The sequence below is a fragment of the Aethalodelphis obliquidens genome, unplaced genomic scaffold (genome assembly GCF_003676395.1).
Source record: "Aethalodelphis obliquidens isolate GAN/ISIS:26980383/991018 unplaced genomic scaffold, ASM367639v1 scaffold12, whole genome shotgun sequence".
NCBI lineage: Eukaryota > Metazoa > Chordata > Mammalia > Artiodactyla > Delphinidae > Aethalodelphis > Aethalodelphis obliquidens.
The window spans coordinates 4,653,998-4,674,670 of record NW_020837956.1 but is presented as its reverse complement, the minus strand read 5'-3'; the positions used below and the strand labels follow the sequence as shown (position 1 = coordinate 4,674,670).

Below are 20,673 nucleotides of genomic sequence, written 5' to 3'. Positions count from 1 at the left end.
CCCCCGGGCGCACAGGCCGCCCCCGCCCCGGCTTCCCTTCCCGCGGGTCCCGGTCAGCCGGGCGTCCGACCCGGCGGGCGGCGGGGAGGGAGCGCGGCCTTACCCCGCTCGCCGGCGTTGTTCCGCTCCTGGGGCAGCGGCGGAGGCGGCGGTGGCGGCGGCGGAGGCTGCTGCTGCTGCTGTTGCTGCGGCGGCGGCGGAGGCTGCTGCTGCGGCGGCTGCTGCTGGGGCGGCTGCGGCGGCGGCTGCTGCGGGGGTTGCTGCTGCTGCTGCTGTTGCTGCACCGGGCGCGGCCGCGACACTCGCCTGGGTCTCCGGTTGGCGGCTCGGACGGAGTTCATTTGCCGGGCTGAGGTGGCGGCGTCGGCGGAGGGACACACACACGCACACGCACCGCGAGCTCCGGAGCAGGAGAAGGGGGTGGGGAGAGGGGGGAGGAAGGAAAAGGGGTGAGAGGAAGGGGAGATGGTAAGGGCGGAGGAGCGAGCGAGACCCCGAGTCAAGAGAAAGGCCCGCGGAGACAGACAGAGACCGAGCGAGGCCCGGCGGGCGGGCCTGACGCACGGGGAAGGCCGAGGCCGCCGGGCGGGGCGGCGGCGAGGGACGGAGACAGAAAGACGGGCAGAGCGAGAGAAAGAAAGAAAGGGCGTCCGCCCGCCTGGGGATCCCGAGGCGAAGCGCGGCGTCGGCGGCTGAGGAGACAGACCCCGGTCCCGCCGACTCCCGAGCGGCGTCTCCGGCGGCGGGGGGAGTGGGCGGGCGGGTGAGGAAGGGAGAAGGAGGAGAAGAGAGGGAGAGAAGGGAGGGAGGGAGCAGGGGGCGCCCGGCTCTTTTTTTTTTTTCCTCTTCCTCCCCCCCACACCCCCTGAAAGAGATTTCTGAGAGGAATTTTTTCTCTCTTTCTTCGGCCTCTTCTCTCTCCTCCCCCCCTTCTCTCCTCGGCGAAGGGGAAATGAGTGTGAAGGGAGGAGATAGGGGGAAAAAGAGGCGTCGTCGTAACTCCTCCTTAAAGGAGCCTTTCCTTCTCCTCCTCAGCCCCGTCGCCGCTGCTTCTGCTGCTGCTCCGTGGCAGGAGGAGCCATTGACACCGCCGGAGCCGCCACTCGCCCAGTCGGTCCCTCCCCGCCGCGGGGCTGGCTAGGGGCGCGGGGGAGGGCCGCGGGGCGTCGGGGGAGGGGCGAATGGGCGGGGAAGTCGAGGGGCGGGGATTCCGGCAAAGCAGCCAATGGAAGGCTTTTATACAACCTTCGGGCCAATGGGGCCTCTGCTCTTATCGCCAAGTCCCTTCCTTCAACGCCCTGTTTCCTCTCTCGGGTTTCCTCCCTCCCCAGCCAAGGAGGGGGGAAGGAGGAGAGGGGGAGTGTGGTGGGGCGGGTGATAATGGGGAGGTATCAGGGCATATAATAGAGCGGGGGTTGGGTGAAGAGAGCGCTAGTGCGTAGCGACGATTCTGGGAGAGGAGGTGCTCAGAGGAAAGGGCGGGGGCTGCTGATGTAATGGGGAGAAGTGATTAATCCTTCGGTTCGCCGTTTCAACCTCGGCCCCCCCCGCCCCCCGCTCGATTTTTTAAAGCGGAAAAAAGTAGAGCGAGGTAGCCAATCTTTGTAACTTGGGTTTTTTGTGGTAGGTAGGTCCAAAGTCTGAGCTGTAGGGAGCGCTAGAGATTCTGTGCCCTTTAGTCAAGCTGAGGGTATTTGCAAACCTTGGAGATCCACTTTACCGAGCTTGGAGCTTGGTAACCGAAGTTTGGAGTCGGTTCCTAATCGTAGTCTAAGAGGAGTCACCTAAATCTTGAAAACGTTTTGGTCAATAGGCAATAGACCTTTGGTCAATTTACTTTGGAGACGTGGTCTGTATAATGTTTGGGAAAATAATATGTGAGAAAAGGAGAGAAGTAAATGTGTTGAGGTTGTGTTTAGTTTTCTTTTTTCTTTTTTTTTTTAGATCTCACAAACTCAGAAAAAGAAGAAACCCCAAGGGGAATTACCTTTTGTATCTGTATCTGGTCCCCTCAGCATAATCTCTCCCCAAGGAAAACGTGTTTTTATTCCCTAGATGCTGTTGAGATGACTGAAAAAGTATCCTTTCTTAATTCTCTCCGCTCTCTTTTGTTTATCACTTTATGGAAATGATAAAACCGGCAGTTTAATGATTCTCTGATTTTCGACCTTTGGGTGATTTCTTTCTCGTTTGAGTTTGATCAGTTGCTGTCTTAGGTTTGAGATGGATGGCTAAGTGGTTACAAAGTACAATAAGGGAAGTAAGGGTGAGGGGGGAAAGTGTGTATTTTGGGAGTGGGGAGAGGGGCAGGGAGAGCCAGTATTATTGTGTAGGGTATTTGAGTTCCGGGTTTGATATGTGCCTCTAGGCAAAATACTTTACCTTTCTAGGTATCAGGGTCCCCTCACCTTTTAATAAGAATTTACTTTGGATTACGCAATCCTGTTTTCAATTTTTTTTAATTCTGTAATTTTGAGATGAGCTCTCTTTGGTCCTGAAAATGGAGAAACTTAGATCTAAGTTTCCTTCTCAAGAAAAAGTTTGAGGAGGGAGACTTAGAAAACAACTGAAGAACTGCAGATTTTTATGGTTGTTAGCAAGGTGCAAATGGGTAAAATTTAGATTTGTTTCAAATAACTGTAGGGGAGGAAAGGAAAATTACATGCTATCATACATATTATAAGTGGATCCATAATTCTGATTTTTTCTAAAAATTTACTTTTTTTCCAGAAAGAATTTAGTAGTTCCTTATGTGTATCCATTGCTATGTAAGGTGCTATGGGAGATAGCAAAAAGTAAAATAAAATGCAAAATTTGGGGCTTGTATTTTGGTATGGCAGAGTTGATTTAGTTAATTCAGATGTACAAAGAAAACATAGCTTATTTTCTGTAATTTTTATCCGTCTTGAGTCCCCACATTATCTGTTTTCTTTTATAGGTAGATGCTGAATCTTACAGATTTTATTTCCCCACCTCCCTCCCATTCCAAGATATATATGGGAGTCGAGGGATGCTGTATAAGGTATACATAGATGGAGTGTCTTTCACGTCTTTGGCATCCTAGATTTCTAAGTTTATTACGACAGTTCTCAGGCATGTGGCAGTAGGATGCCTTATTTTAACAAAACCAGTATATTATGATAATTTTCTGATAGGTGGAAGTAAAGTGTCAGGATAAAGGGAGTGCCTTTTTCTAATTCACACAGTAACTAGTGGGCTGGTAGAAGCCTGAGCGATGGGAAAGCTGACATGACCTCAGGGAAAGGCCCTGGCCCATGCATGCCAGTCCTTGTGTTTTCCTTTGGTATGGAGTGTCTGGTATACTCTGAAAGCAGAACTGTTAGCCTCAGAGATAAAACTGCTCATTTTGTCCTTTTGAGAAGTTGTGCTGCTTTCTTTACTGAAGTCCACACTGCCTTATACACTGCAACCTCTGTACTGACCCCAGGCCTCTGCAGGTCCATTGATCCTCATGATGGTATTCCATCTTCTCACTGAGACATATGGGAACTTCTGGATTCCCAGAATATCCCACGTAGGCCTTGGTGAGCCAGGAGCTTTGCTTCAGGCTCATCTGTTGAGCCACCTCCCTCCACCAATGTTGCATTATTCTCCCTATGTCATGTTGAACATCCCATAAGCTGAAAGCAGAGTTCCTGGAAGACTCAGCCTCTCACAGGCATGCCCAGAGAAGCAAACCACTATCCCCATTTTTCTTGAATTACCCTATGTCTATAATATGTGAATACGTCAACTATATACCTCCAATTCTAGTTTTCATGCTGAGAAGGGACAGGAAGTAAGCACACCGGATCTGATTACCTTTTTCTGTCCTTTTTTCCATCATTTTTTAGGGCTGCAAGAGATGGATTTTTCTAACCCAACATTGTAAATCAACTATATTTCAATAAAAACGTTTTAAAAAAGAGGTGGATTTTTATTCTTCTTGTATGACAAGAGCTTTCCTTATGTACCATATCCTCTTCATTCTTGTGATGGCATCTGCTCTGCTCCCTTTTTCAGAGCTGTGATAGCTGATGGAGTGCAACAGAGAAGGTAGTTTAACAATAGTGGAGTATCTATTGGGAGATATTAAATATCCTATCCCCATATCACTGGTTCCTACATATTTTTAGTTTATCTTACAGGATTAAATGTTAGAGACTTCTTTGTGAAGAAGTGTTCAAAACCATCTTAAAATTGTGGAACTTGGGAGTTGTTAGAACGGGCCTTGGAGATCATTTAATTCTCATTTTTGTATTTGATAGATTGGGAAACAAATTCAAAGAAATGAGGTGACAGAACAAAATCCCATAACTACTTGGTGGCAAAGTTAATATCTGCACTAGACTTAGTGCCCTTTCCATTCACAGATATTATAGACTCTTAATTCTTCCAGTGAAAACCTAAAATATTCCGGATGGTTTTAGCCATCGCCAGGTCCACCTGTGTTAGCAGATAATCCTGTCAGTCAGCTGCCACAGAAGTTATGTGTGAGAGAGAAAAAGGGGATTTTTATTTGGGGTAGGAGGCTTCCAGAATGATTTCAATATACACTTAGCATAATTTCAGAGGACTAAACTCCCTCAGGGTTTGCTCTCTCTTCAAGAATATTTGTGTTTGTTTTTTCTCAATTAATTACTGGTGCCTAACAGGTTAGTGTACTTAAAATTATTTGTTTATAAAACCTATCACAATAGGAGTGTGGAAAAAATAAGCCCTTTCATCATTTTAATACCTGGCAGGTGATATTTACTGTGATTTTTAAATGATAATTTTTACCATTTCAAAGATTCAGCTTCCCCTTTCTCTATCATTCCGTCATCTAGTCCTAAGCCATCAGCACTCAGTTACATAAGACACCTGAAAACTGCTCACTCCTTTTATGTCATTTAGGAAATTAGTCTGATCTGAATACCGTTTTCCTGGAGGAATAACCAGCTGTTTAAAATATCCTTGTTAGAGTATGAATGACTTATCTCACTAAGCTGCAAAAATTCATTCTTTAGTACATGCTCAGATAATATTTTATCAGGAAGTGAAAATTAACTTGGAACTAAGGATTTAAATGTAATGTATATGTGGGAAAACCTGGTAAGCATGCAATCAAATGATCCTCATTATAGAGGTTATCTTTAAAAAAAATTATAGAATCTAACTTTAATACCTTTCCCTGTGGAATAATAGAGACGTAGCCCTATTAAAAGAAATTAATTATGTTCAAGATTTAGGATGGGCTGTGATAGACTGTTGTAAATCTTTATTTTTGCTTTTTAAAAGGAGAACCCAATTTCGAAGCATTGAGAGATGACTAGGCCAAACAATAAAAGGGTGTTGTATTATGAAAGGACTGGTAAGTGACTGAAGGGTGGGCAGATATGAGTGAAAGACCGTGACGGGGCTCTGCCACTTACTGGCTGTGTGATCTTGGGCAAATTACTTAACCTCTCTGTGCTTCAGTTTCTACATCTGTAAAATGGGTGTGATAATAGTCGTCATTTCATGGAATTGTGAGGATTATAAGATGCTTAGAACAGTGCTTGGTGTGTAGTAGGAGCTCAGTAAACTATTAGCTGTTATTGTCATTGCTGTTGGTATTGATGTTATTTCAGGCCCTACTTGATGATTTTCAAGATTACACAGACATTATATGTAGGGAAGTAGGTATGGCTCTTGTTATAAGAAAGTATGTCTAGAAAATGAATGATATTAGAAAAATATTTTAAAGGTACAGGGAAGACAACACCAAAAAGAAAGAGTCAGGCAGAGCAACAATAGGTAGAGATCAGGCATGGGTGGAAACTGATGGGAGAAGACCTATGCAGGATTGTCTCCACTCAAGCAATATTTGAACTGAGGATCTTGTGGTAGATGCAGAATATTCTGACATTTTTTCACTATGGGAGCCTCTCAAGAGAGAGTCTATGGAGTATGTCAGGAAGCAAATGCATGGGCCTAGAAAGAGAAAGAAAGGAAGGAAGGGAGGGAGGGAGGGAGGAGGGAAGGAAGCGAAGATAAAAGAATGCAGCTGGAGGTTTATCTGTGTTATTGAAAGAACTGGGCCCATTTAAGTAGTATGTTAAAATTTAAAAACTCAGGCCTCAGGACTTCTCTGGTGGTGCAGTGGTTAAGAATCCATCTTCCAATACAGGAGACACGGGTTCGATCCCTGGAGCCCACACGCCACAACTAGAGAGAAGCCTGCACGAGGCAATGAAAGATCCCGCGTGCTGCAATGAAGATCCGCAACTAAGTGCCGCAACTAAGTGCCGCAACTAAGACCCAACGCAGCCAAATAAACAAATAAATATTAAAAAAAAAAAGAACAAACCCAGCAACTCAGGCCTCCATGAAAGGAGTAGGAATTATAGAAAGAAATGGAACAGAAGTGGAAAAAGAAATGGCAGAAAGTAATACATGAAATGGCACAAGTCACTCAAGGACTAGAGAATTTGAAAGGTAAAGGAAGAGGGCTTTAGAGGAGCACATGTCAGAGGATATATTAGACCCTCTATGATCCTGAGATTATGGCCTATGCAGGCATCAATAGAAGCTTCAGATTCAGGAATTTGTTGAATGATAATCCAGCTAAGATACATTTCAGGAAAGAGGATCTTGGAAGCAAGGTTAATACACCTAAGGGGTTCTAGAACAGGATACAGTGGCAGCAGCTGTGTCATAAAGTTTAAAAAGACTTGGGGTCCTACTGGAGATGGACAAATACCCTGAGAAGATCAGATAAGCATGGACTGCAGGGATGCCTATTATCAAATGTGCCATGCTGCATTCACTATGGAAAAGGAAGTGGTGTCACTCAACAGAGACCAGGCTCAATTTAACACTGGGCTTCCAGGCCAGAAACACCAGATTCAAAAGGGAAATGGAAACAAAAGTGTTCAAAACATGGGAAGGATATCAAGAGAAAGAAAGAAGATTTGGGTGTGATCTAGTAGACACTGAAGATGCTACCACTGTAAACCTCCCCATGTCTCTGTACCCAGTTGGGCCCTTATGCCCATTCTTGAGTTAATCTCTGGCAAGCATGAGGGGATTACTCTTAGGCCAATAAGAATTGCCCCTGAAGCTTCAGATGTGGTCAGCTGGACAGAGGAGATGTGGGTCCCTTTTTGGGAGAAGGAGGAAGATGTTATGTAGAAAGTCAACCCTGTCCTTATTAAAAGCAGCTATGTCCTATGTCACAGTTAACCTCTTGATGGGAAATTTATCCCATCTGAATTTAAATTCACATATAGTAGTTGGAAAACTGACGTGTTCTAATAGGCATCTTGGCGTGGCGAAAACCAAAATGATGTTCTCCATTTTTTGTTCCCTGTGCGTTACTCCCCTTCTCCCAGATAACACTAAGTCTGCTGCAATCTCTAACAAGCAACAGCAACGAGGGTCCGTACACTGGGTTCTAGGAATATCATTTTGTTTGCAAAATGCTGTTACTGCAGGAGTCACATTTGCGTTTACATTTATGGGACACAAGATATTCGGGTGGATTACTTCAATTTTGATGGTACTGAAGGTGCTACACCCATGGTAATGGAAGAAGGCTCAGAGTGCAGTGGCTGCTGAGGGAGTCCAAACCCCAAGGCATTTGAGCGAGAATCTTCTGACAGAGGCTGAAAAGATCAGGAAACTAGGGAGAAGAGTAATTGCACTTTACGGTCTTTGGAGTTTAATTTACACTAGGAAGAAGAATTCATTTTGGGCTTGACTTTCTGTGGTAATTTAATAATGGGGAGGGCTTCACATTATTCCATTTTCAACCATTCTTTGTTGTTTTATTTGGACGTTTAAAAGTATCTTCTCTGTTGAGCAGTTTTGGACAATATTATTAGGCATAATTTCAGATGGGAAATAAACTAGGGAGTGAATTTTTTTTTTGATAGGTAAGAAGTGGATTTATTTAGAGAGAAACACACTCTACAGAGAGTGTGGGCCATCTCAGAAGGTGAGAAAGGCTGGGAGTGAATATTTAGCCTAGGGTACAGGACAGCCCTGAAGCTAAATTGATTAATGACCTGTTATGACCCATTACAGAAACTCTTTGGAGAACTAACTTAGCTGTGCATCTCATTGGTCCCAGGAAGTTACAGTGAGGAGCAGTGGTAGTAAATGAAGGAGCTGCTAATCTCTCCTAGTTGGACAATCCTGGCTGAACTGCGGTTTGATTATTAAGGCCCTTTGTTAAGGAGAGAATAAATAATGGGTTATGCGGGGTGTTGTGTAGCATGTCTCATTGCATTTCTGCCAGAGCTCATGAAGGAGGAAACTTCCATCTAAGCTTCTGCCTCTATCTACCCTCTTATTAGATGTTCCATATGGAAGAAGTGACTAGTCTGCTCAGAGACTCTGGGGACACTTCCCTAGAGGGAGGGATCGTGACACTGAAAGACACTTTCCTTTCGTATGGATCCTAATGCCTGCTATTTCATTTCCTACTCCAGGAGCAGCAGGCTGTTTTGCATATATTTTCTCCATGTAGTAGGCAAATCAAGAGGCGGGGTGGGGGTAAAGGAGTGAGGGTGGACTACTCTGCTAAGGAGGCTTAAACTTCCTCTTTTTCCCTCTTGATTCCTAAGTTCATGGGTCTGGCAGTCCAATCTCATCCTGGCACCTGGTCGGGTAGGTGGACTTAAGCTCAGCTATTAATACCTAAGAACCTGAGTCTTATTCTTATCCTTACTCTTACTCTTCTGGCACTTGAGGAGGTCACAGGACTTAGATTTGGGATTGGAAAAGCAAGAGGCCTCACTTAGATATCTTGGCCTCCACCCAGCCTTGACTCAAGCTTCACTTTAAGTTGTGTACTTCCTGCTTACTAATAAGATGGTTCTGGGGTTCTCATTGGGACATAGTACAGGTGTGCATACTCCCTCAGGTAAGCCAGCCAGAAGAAGAGGTGGGGGTAGGATTTGAGTTTGGTATTCTACTCCAAATTTCTAACACAATTTTTGGGGACAGATGGTTATTTTCTACATTTTAAAGCCATGGACGTGTCTTACAAGAGGTTGTCTAGCTCAGAAATTCCCAAAAGAAAAATGAAGAAAGAATAAGAACTTCAGAAAAGTTAGAACTGTTTTTGTGATATATAAACTAGAAAAAACAAAAACAAAAGAACTTGTAATATTCAGTATATTTTGAGTAAGACTTTGTGGCTGTAATTTACCTCTATGCTTGATGAGTAGTAATATTGCTATTCAAGTTCCAGGTGATGTAAAATGAAAGACAATTCCAAATAAGTGGAAATATTGTTATATTCAATGCATGTAATAAATTATTTTAACCATAACGAGCTATACATTTTATATTAATAGAAAATGAATTTTTTTCTGCCCTCAGCTATTTAAAGAATATTAGCTTGAGGGGGTGCCACCTTGTTCCTTTTCCCAGGTCTCCCACATGACTTGAGCCAGTCCTTTCTCAGTCTTTCCCTCTATCATGTGTCTAGTGTTGCTTAGTTTGTGCCACCTACAGCCCAGCTCTCAAATTCCATGGGTCTTTCTGAAAAAGATAAGCTATTGTAAGGAATGATGAGGGTGGAGAGGTGGACAAGGGTAAAAACTGCAAAGATAAGTAGACCCACTACATACCTATGAGAATGGCCAAAATGCAGAACACTGTCAGCACCAAATGCTGGTGAGGATGTGGAGCAAAAGGAATTTTTATTCATTGCTGGTGGGAACGCAAAATGGTACAGCTTCTTTGAAAGACAGTTTCGCAGTTTTTTACAAAACTAACTATACTCTTACCATATATATGATCCAGCAATCACACTCCTTGGTATTTACCCAAGGGAATTGAAAACTTATGTCCACACAAAAACCTGCACACAGATGTTTATAGCAGCTTTACCCATAATTGACAAAACTTGGAAGCAATCAAGATATCCTTCAGTAGGTGAATGCATAAATACGTGGTATATCCAGGTAATGGAATATTATTCAGCACTAAAAAGAAATGATCTATCAAGCTGTGAAAAGACATAGAAGAACTTTAAATGTACATTAGTCAGTGAAAGAAGCCAATATGGGGACTTCCCTGGTGGTCCAGTGGTTAAGACTCCGTGCTTCCAATGCAGGGGGCATGGGTTCAATCCCTCGTCAGGGAACTAAGATCCCACATGCTGCGCGGTGCAGCCAAAAAGAAAAAAAAAAGCCAATATGAAAAGACTACACACTGTGTGATTCCAACTTTATGACATTCTGAAAAAGTTAAAACTATGGAGATGGCAAGAAGATTAATGGTTGCCAGGAGTTAGGGTGGAGGGAGGGATGAATGGGCAGAGCACATATGATTTTTAGGGCAGTGAAACTACTCTGTATGATACTATGATGGTGGATTCACGTCATTATATATTTGTCCAAACACATAGAATGTGCAATACCAAGAGTGAACCCTAATGTAAATTATGGACTTTGGGTGATAATGATGTGTCAATGTAGGTTCATCACTTGTAACAAATGTATCACTCTGATGGGGAATGTTAATAATGGGGGAGGCTATGCACGTGTGGTGACGGGGTAATGGGAACTATCTATACTTTTTGTTCAATTTTGCTGTGAATCCAAAACTGCTCTAAAGAAGTAAAGTACTAGAAAAAAATGCAAAAAGCAAACTTTTCTTCTAAAGGAGAAAAAAAATTCAGTTTTCTGTTTTATTTTCCAAAAAAGCTATATTGCCAAACAGATTATCCACACAGATGATGGACATTCACTCTCCAAATGCTGCTCTAGAGAGAAAAGGGTGATAAGCCTCATACATGTGTCAACAATGTCAAATGACATTGGCTCTATGAGGCTCCTGCCACTGTCATTTCTATTTAGTGAATAATTAAGGTCAGCACTTAGATTTATTTATAAAATAACTGTTGAGAAAATGTTAGTGTTTTTGTTTACTATACAGCTGGAGAAGGGGCGTTGGTGTGGAGGTCAAGGTTTGGGGATATGAAAACATTGGGGAGTCTTACCCAATCCATTCTCATAACTTCCCCTCTCCCATTTCAAGACAGCCTCTGACACTAGAAATTTACACTTACGGAAATTGAAAATTAGTGAACTGATCTTTTTGTGTAAGTAAAACCCTCCAAGCTACTACTTACCTAGGATCACAAATGAAAGGAGTCAGACTTGAAAACAAACAGATCAACAGATTAAACACCCTCTAGAGTTCTAATAGCCCTAGTTAAAAACCCTTAGTTAAAAGGTAAACAATTAAGAGATACTCATCAAAGGTGGATAGCTTTTAGCATAGAAGCTTGTAATTTGGGGGTGTGGGGGGCTGGGGAACACTACTTGCAATCCATCTTGTCCTAACAAGAAGGTAATAGAGCTCTCCAGTCATTTCAGAACTCATTTAAAGGGCCAGGCTTGTGACACAGATCATCTTTATTACGTGACTTATTTTAACGAATGCTTAACATAAAATTGAGGGTATTTCTGTTTTAAAATATAGTTCGTTATATTCATTAAAGGTCAGAATCCTTTTGGGAAGTAGGCAGGGCAACGATTGCTCACCTACAAACCAGGTTAGGGTGAACAAATACAACCAGATATTCTTGAAGTCTCCACTGATAAGCCCCTTTTCAAACGCTACTTCTTGAACATAAATGTTTTCCCCTATTCCCTTTGACTCCAACCTCTAGTGTCGTACCTTTGATGACTTGGATTCTGATCTCTTTTTGTTCCTTACCTTGTTTCCTGTTTGCTGGATCTGCTTCTCCCAAGGTCCTAATCTCTATGTTGTGGACCCTGGGCCGGAAATTTGACCAAGATTTCCTGTTTCCTTGCTTGATCATTTATTTTGGCACTGTAATGAAGTAGGAAAAAACATGAACTTTGCAGTCCAGCAGACGTGGGTTTAAATCTTGACTATACCAGTAACTGGTGGTCTGCTTTGGGTAATGCACCTCTCTGAGGATCAGTTTCCTTTTTGGTAAAATGAGGATATCAATGCCCACCTTAAACTATGGTTGTGATTGGAAGTAGATAGTGGAGATGGTTGCACAACATTATGTCACTGAATTGCGCAGTTAACAATGGTTAAAATGTGATATTTCATGTTATGTATATTTTACCACAATTTTTAAAAAAGAAAAAAACATGGTTGTGAGTATTAGTCTCTGTGGAACCTCCATTACAATGCCTGGCACATAGTGGGCTCTCAACCAGTAACAGCTGTACAGCATAGGATATTTTACGTTGCAAGTAACAAAAAAGCACAACTCAAACTGTTTTAAACAATAAAGGAATGTACTGATTCATGAAACTGAAAGTCCAGAGGTAAGGCAGGCTTTTGGGTTAGTTTGTCATTCAGGACCATTTCCCTAGGTCTTCAGTCACTACAGGCTCAGCTGTATCACTAAGGGCTCAGATTCTTTCCATCTTTCCATCTTTCTCTGTCTTCCATAGTGACAGCTTTATCCTAAAGCCAGCAACTCTCATGATCACAAGATGGCTGCAAACAGACCCCCAACGTACATGTTCCCTCATCCACATCTAGAGAGAATGATATCCATCAGTCCAGCAAGTATCCTGATATTCACTTGTTTAAATCTGAAAGATGTGCGTGGGAAGATGGAATGTGGTGGTTGGCTTGAACTAACCAGGGAGTAGGTCAGCTTCTCTGGAAGCACCTGGGCTGCATGGGGAGGGGTGGATTCCTCAAATGAAGATCAAGGTACTGTGGAGGAAAAAAAGCAGGGGTAAGACACTGAGCAGGCAACCAACAAAAGTCCACTTTCGTAGCTATTATCATTATTGGCTTTCTTGGCTCATAGCCCTTGGCTCTTGGCTATTTCTTTAAAAATCATTACAAAAACAAAAACTAAGAGAGCTCTTATTTTGAGTAAGTGTATTCTTTCTAGCAAAGGAAAATCAATACATATAAAACTAAGTTTAATTTAACTGGGTGTTAGGCATCTGGAACACTAGCAAACAAGCAGCAAAATGCACTGAATGAAAGGGTTTAACAGGAATGAACGTCAGGGAAAGAAAGCAGGAGGGAGCTAAAAAGATGGTGACTTGCCAAAGTGTCAAACCCAGAAGGGCGAGGTTAATTATTGGAGCCAGGTTAGAAGCCATGACCTGGGTCAGGACAAAGGGGACCAATTAACAAGGGGAGGGGGCATTACCCAAAGCAGAGTTGACAGAAGAAAAATCTGATGGAAACTTGATTTTGACTGCTCTGCCTACACCTTTGCGGCTTCTACCTGCCCGTCTATGAGATTCTTCTTTCTCTTTTTGATCCAGTCCCCATCTAATGACTTGCCAATTTCTGCCAATTTTACTTCTGTGCCTTCTGCCAAGAAGGTTCTTCCGTATTCCTTTGCTGCACTTCATCTGGCTAATTCCTGCTCTTTGGTCGAGACTTTACATTCTAGTACACCACTGCTGTCCTACCTCCCACCCCCAAGACACACACCACAGGCTGATTTAAATAATCCTGTTTGGTATCCAACAATACCCATAATCAGTACCAAGTAGCCTACTGATTTGTTTCCTTGTCTGGTCTCAATCCCTAATTGCTGTCCCCCCATCACATGAAAGCTTCTGAAGAGCAGGAACTTTACCTTAGTTACCTTTGGTTCCATGACACCCAGAACAGTGCCTGACACATAGTAGGAGCTCAATGAATGAAGGGGGCAATTCCTTTGTTTACCATCTGACATCCTCCTACCCGGGGCTTAAGAAATAGAACAACACATAAAAACCAAAATGTTCTCTACCTAGAAAGGAGGTGGGAATGAGGAAGACAGATGTTAAAGATGTTTTGTAGCAGTCTGGGTCTCTTAGATTTTGGAAGTGCTGAAGACAGATTCAAAACTGCCAAGAAGGTCCAGAATGCCTCTTTTCCTTTTCTAGTCTCCATTTTCAAACACTGTTCCTATTCCCAAACTGTTAAAGAATATTTATTTTCCCTATTTAGTCACAGAGTATTCATGATTTTTATGTTGGTTTTTCCAGTTAGAGAATCAGGATGCGATTATTACATGAAAGTGACCATTATATTAGTTCAGACTTACAAACACTAGTTATTGGCATTTACAGAGTGAAGCAATCCACCTGGACTAAATACCAGGTGCTCAGTAAATGTACTGTAATACCTCATTCCTGGTTACAAAGAGCTCATATGACCTTTATGTAGGGAATTTGTTTTCTGTTTATTTTTTCATTCTGAAACAGAGATTCATCTATTATAGGAAAGGAGCCAATTACTGGGTAAATGCAATAACACCTAATGACTATACCCACTGGTATTTAGTCTCAAAACATTTTGCATTTCTTAGCACATAGAATTAACAATATTTTAATATTCCACTAAAATGAGATTAAATATAATTTTAAATGTTCTAGGAGATAGAATACTCAGCACTGTTTCTCAAGAAGGCTAACTGAAAGGCCCTGCATTGCCTGGTGGTTAAGTTTTGATAATAAGCTAAGGGAAGGAAGTTACAGAAGTGAGGCTCACCTTAATCACTTTCTGTAGTTTTCTGTTTTTTTATGATTATTTGGAAGCAGAGCCAGCCGTAAATTTCCTGATGTAATGTGTCTTTTTGTGTGTGTGTGTGTGTGTGTGTGTGTGTGTGTGTGTGTGTGTGTGTGTGTGTGAGGTATGCGGGCCTCTCACTGTTGGGGCCTCTCCCATTGCGGAGCACAGGTTCCGGACGCACAGGCTCAACGGCCATGGCTCACGGGCCCAGCCGCTCCGCGGCATGTGGGATCTTCCTGGACCGGGGCACAAACCCGTGTCCCCTGCATCGGCAGGCGGACTCTCAACCACTGCGCCACCAGGGAAGCCCTGTAATGTGTCTTTAAGGCCAACCCCTGCCTGACCCTTGATGACTGCTCTCAAGCCCCTTTCTCCCCACTCTTGGTGTCCTTCCTGTTAGGTCCTCATCCTCTCATGCTATGCCTTTATGACCGGAGCTGGGGCCACCATGCTGTTTCTACATAATGACCTACATGTACACCTTTCTCTGGCTCCTGTCACCCCCCACAGCCTCCCATGAGAATTGTAATAACTTTCTTAATTCTAAAGTGCTCTTTCAGAAAATCCTAGTTAAGTGTTTTCTCAATTCCAAGACATACTCCTCACCAACCCCCCCCCACACACCCATTTCAATGTTTCTGAAATTTGAATTAATTTTACAGTCTTTTTTCTTTTTCCCCTAAAAAAGTGCTTACTACATTTTTGGTCAATCCTAAATCAAAAATGTCTTAGAATTGGAGAGATGTAGTATGAATGTACCTTACTGGAAAGAAGTTTTTTCAAGAGTCTGAAAATATTGCTACATGTGGAGATTTGAGCTATCACACAGTTAATTCAAACAGATGAAGGGCTTTGGGGTAGGAATATATGAATAGTTTAGACAAAACAAACTAATTGTTAGTTGGTTATATGGACTAACTCTCGACCAGATAGTTATCCCCTCACCTTTTTATATTTTCTAGTTTGGGGATTGGATGTAAAGGAAATAGGAAGCTAAATATCTCCATCATATAAAAGATAGAGGATCTTAAACTTTCTTTCTACACAAGTTGTCCTAAAGCCTAATATTTGTATTGAACAAATAACTAGGATTATAAACAGAACTCTATACAGAATAAACTTGATATGGATGACCAATTATCTCCAACCACCCCTAAGGTTTTCCCTGAAAAGATTGTAACTTGATCTCGTCTATTCTTGCTAAAGAGATGATGGCTGTTTTGGTCACTGGTCTGTGGAGAGGGGAAGAGTGTCAATACAATCATGAATGCACGTGGTTCCTGATTTGGGTAAAATGTTCTGAGATATTTGAGCTCCATTTGTGATGTCCAGCATAATTATACAATGTTTTCCTAAAATATATGGGGAAAGACAATTACAAGTTGAATCAAAGCAGTATTCCAGTTATCCCCATCTAAACACTTAGTTGTTAAAATTAAGAATAAAATGGAAATTTTGAGAACATTCTTGTCCCTAACATTTCTAGTACCCAGGAGTACAAGTAGAGGGCTACATACAATAGGTCTAAATCATTAAAAATTATAAATCAAGCTAAAAATAAATAAATTAAATAATTTAATAAATGTGTTCTATCCACTTTCCTTGACAAAATTTTTTTTTAATGTATAAAGCAATGTGTTTTATATGACTGAAAGTTAAACAGCAAAAATGACTGGACTTAATATTGTGTATTTGCATGTTCTATTGATGGACTGGTGATGTTTGGATGAGGTATAAGATAAAGAGGTACATAAGTATAAATTATCATACACTTATTCTATATATTTTATTTTTTTTCAGGAAAATCATTAATTATAATGTTATAATATATTTAATTTGAATTCTGTTGACACTAATAGCAAAATAGACAACTTCTCTTGAATCAATGTATTTAGTTTTTTGTTTAAATTTTTATCATGGAAAAACCCAAATGTTTACAAATGCAAATATAAAGAATTCCATGTACCTATCATCCAGCTTCAACAAGTATTAACTCTTGGTCACTGTTTATCTATACTCCCCAACTCTATCCAATTATATTGAAGCAAATCCTAGACATATCACTTTATTCATGAATGCATCAATATGTATCTTTAGAAAAGAGGACATCTTGGGCTTCCCTGGTGGCGCAGTGGTTGGGAGTCCGCCTGCCGATTCAGGGGACCTGACGGGTTCGTGCCCCGATCCGGGAGGGTCCCACATGCCGCGGAGCGGCTGGGCCCGTAAGCCATGGCTACTGGGCCTGCGCGTCCGGAGCTCCGCAACGGGAAAAACCACAGAAGGAAGAGGCCCCCGAACCAAAAAAAAAAAAAAAAAAAAAAGAAGAAGACATCTTAAAAATTAACCTTAATACTATTTTCACGTGAAAAAATAGTTCCTCAATAGTAGATGTTTTTAAAATTTGGTTCAGTAGAATTGGAGAAATTTTATTCTGCTGAGGCAGTAGCAACTGAAGTTGTCAATAAAATTTCTAAATCAATATTTATATTTGGAAATGAACCATGAATTTTACATATTACGTTCAAACATTTCAATGCGGTTGCAATGATAATCATTATTACAGAAGATAATAGAAATTTTTAATTTTATCATATAAATCCTATCACATGATTTTTTTCACCAGCCTTTAAGCAATATCTATATCCATAAAGTGCTAAGTTCCTCTTCCAAATTTTTAAATGTTGGGATATAATTAAAAAAACAAAAAGAAAAATATGTGGTTCAATTTGTTCAAATCTCTCTTCATAGGAGACTATACCTCACTTAGAATGTTTAGGAAGTAGTATATATATGCGTGTATATACACACACATATAAATTTATATATATTTATACATGTGATTATTATATAGATATATATTTGAATTTGAATGTCTTCATAATCATGCAAACATTTTTATTTCCGTGTTGCAATTTTCTTTTATTTTACTGGATTATCACTTTTGTTGTATGTGTCACATTTAGTATCTTTCTATTTAGGAAAATCATTTTCCCTAAAAAGTTTTTAAGTATTTTAAATTATTCAAAAAGTGAAGTAGGCAAACTTAGATCTGTTTGTATCTTTTGTAAATGTTTGCTAACATCATTAATAGCAAGCAACAGTCAATACCAAATAACTGTGGTTAGCACAAAATAAAAAATATTTTCCGCCATAGACCATAATTCCTTATTTATCTGAGAGGATCTTCTGTTGTTTCACTTAGCTATCCTAGTACAGCTCACTCTCTTGTCTAAATTAAATCTAACTGCTCTAACAGTATTTAAATGGCATCTCCATTTTTAACTCAGAGCGGCTGTGAGGTCAAATTTGATGTATTTAATCAGGATGATCCATTTTGGCTCAGATCCAGAAAATATTGTATATAATCTCTGAATCACTCCGAAGAATGTTGTTGCTATTGTCAGAGATGAGGCCATATCTTCTAGGAACATGTTGATAGATATTTAATAAACTTGTATGCGTTTGTGTTTATGATATGCAGGGCTCTCTGAGGCAAGGGCTCCTCTTGCTTGAGGCTAATATTGGCATTGCAGACTAATAATAAATGTATGTATTAATATGTTATAATATGAATGTGCTAGATTTTTTGAAGTGCTTTCACATTTATCATGTCTTTTGACCTGCACAATAACCTGTGGACTAGATAGAGCAATTAGAGATGAGAAACAGAAGTCTAGAGAGGTTAAGTGATTTACCTAAAATTACACATCTAATTAGTGGTAGAGCTAAGAGTAGCACCTAGGTCTCCATGCACAGGTCTTTCTGTTGCACTATGTTATAGCATGTTGCCTCCTTAATGTTTCTAAAACAAAGAGACCTGGCAGTTGGACAAGTTACATTGCAACACTTTTCATTCCTTAAAACCCTTTGGATTTTAGAAGAGAAAACAAATATAGGATGATAAATGAAAAAAAGCCATGTGCTCTTTCATATCTGATAAGTCCATGTGGGATCAATATATATTTATTGACCAATGTTTCAGAAACTAGAGATTTCTCTCCTTCCAGGCAAAGGTTCACTTGAGTAATACAGACTAAATCTTTGGAAGGGTGAGGATCATATTCCTTAACCTACACATAAGGTACTAAGGACAGCTCTGAGAACATAAACTTTGGGAACATCTTCTAAGAGCCAGGGATTTTTGGAATGCTACTTCTTAATGCAATATACAGCACCTAGAGGTACAAAACATTAGTACAAAAGTGAATGTAATCCTCTTTTAATCATGCAAGCCAGATTTCCTGCTGATTTTCCTGTACAGTTTGCTCAGGACTGCCTTGGTGCCTCTGCCCTCTGCTCATATAGACCCAAGACTTCAAGTGCTTGATGAAATACTTTTTTTAAAAAAATAAATTTATTTATTTATTTAATTTTGGCTGCTTTGGGTCTTCATTGCTGTGTGTGGGCTTTCTCTAGTTGTGGCAGGCGGAGGCTATTCTTTGTGGCGGTGCCTGGGCTTCTCATTGTGGTGGCTTCTCTTGTTGCGGAGCACGGGCTCTAGGCGCGCAGGCTTCAGTAGTTGCAGCACGTGGGCTCAGTAGTTGTGGCTCACAGACACTAGAGCACAGACTCAGTAGTTGTGGTGCACTGGCTTAGTTGTTCCGTAGCATGTGGCATCTTCCCGGACCAGGGCTTAAACCTGTGTTCCCTGCATTGGCAGGCGAATTCTTAACCACTGTGCCACCAGGGAAGTCCTTGAAATCCTTTATTTCTCTCCAATTCTTAGCACTTTTGAATTTAGGATGCATCTTACGGTCAATAGCATCTTTGATGAAATAGAACATAGTGAGCTGTTAATGATGGTTACCTCTGGTGAGTTCTGTATTGCTTGCACTCTCTACAATAAGAATGTATAATTTTTATAATGAAAACAAATTTAAAAAAATTTTAGACCCCAAATCCTATGTGGTTTATACACCCTATCTCTAATACTTGAAGAATACCAAGGATGTAATAACAGTAATTAACATTTCTAAGGTTTTATATTCATAATGGATTTTGTAAGCCCTTACATGTGAGCAGTAGGCTTGATACTTCTGAGATATTCCTCACAGCAGTCAACTGTGAATTATCCACGATGGAAACACTCCTTAGAGCTCCCTGGTACTCACCATATTGTATTGTTTTTTGTTTTTTTTTATGGTACGCGGGCCTCTCACTGTTGTGGCCTCTCCCGTTGCGGAGCACAGGCTCCGGACGTGCAGGCTCAGCGGCCATGGCTCACGGGCCCAGCCGCTCCGCGGCATGTGGGATCCTCCCAGACCGGGGCACGAACCCACGTTCCCTACATCGGCAAGCAGACTCTCAACCACTGCGCCACCAGGGAAGCCCACCATATTGTATTGTAATTGTCTGTTTCTTGGTCATTTTTTCCACCCGGGTGAGAGCTCCTTGAGGGCAAGAACAGTGTCCATTCATTTTTGTGTCTCCAGCGCCTAACACAGAGCCCAGACTATCAAGTTAGTAAAACAAATGATTGAATGAAAGACCTGTACGTACTCAATATTTTTTTTGAGTGTTATTTCCACCTACACAATTTAACAGTTTACCTCTGGAGATGGTAATGATTCTCTGCTAGGATATGACTTGTTCTTTTTTCCTTTGTGGCTGGTGAATGCAAGGCACAAGCAGGAAGTGTTGTTTTTTAAAAGTGTCCCTGTATTCTCTCCCCAGGCATATACAGCTTTAGCTTTCTGTTATCAAATTTGTTAATCTACCTAATTCTTGTGTAAGCAGGTAAAGAAAATTACTTTCCAACTTGATACTAAATTAAATATCTTACTGAGACAGGTTGTGAGTAGGGGAAGTTTAAAATATTTTTTCTTATTACTTAAATCAGAAGAAAAAAATTTACCAATGAAAATTTCTCATCTGGTTTCTAAATTATGGTATCATGTTTATATGGAGGAAGTCTATTTGGGAGAATGTTCTCAGTTCCTAAAGCTCAGTAATGAAGGACTGAGCTTTTTTTTTTTTTTTTTTAATAAAATTTGGTACATGAATAAAAATAAAAATATTTGGCAACTCATGCAGTGGGAGAAAACATGCAAATCATATCTTTGACAAGGGATTTACTCCCAGAATATATAAAGAACACATACAGCTCAATACTATCAAAAACTCAGACAATCCCATTAAAAAATGGGCAAAGGACTTGAATAGACATTTTTCTAA

General features: G+C 41.0%; 1 protein-coding gene and 1 long non-coding RNA gene across 6 annotated transcripts in view; both read right to left on the bottom strand.

The window, feature by feature from the left end:
• FBXO11 (F-box protein 11) overlaps positions 1–408 on the bottom strand; it is a 99,510-nt gene extending 99,102 nt beyond the window's left edge. Inside the window, exon 1 of the mRNA XM_027113169.1 lies at positions 104–408. Coding sequence (XP_026968970.1) covers positions 104–341 — 238 coding nt within the window. The 5' untranslated portion in view covers positions 342–408. The remainder of the gene's footprint in view (positions 1–103) is intronic.
• Positions 409–3,294: 2,886 nt separating this feature from the next.
• LOC113623736 (uncharacterized) overlaps positions 3,295–20,673 on the bottom strand; it is a 338,863-nt gene continuing 321,484 nt past the window's right edge. For 4 of the 5 annotated variants that reach the window (XR_003434036.1, XR_003434034.1, XR_003434035.1 and 1 more), the window contains 3 exons: positions 12,614–12,690; positions 11,701–11,817; positions 3,295–9,684 (listed from right to left, as the gene is read on the bottom strand). This is a non-coding gene — a long non-coding RNA (uncharacterized LOC113623736). The remainder of the gene's footprint in view (positions 9,685–11,700; positions 11,818–12,613; positions 12,691–20,673) is intronic. The other variant, XR_003434038.1, reaches the window with a different exon arrangement.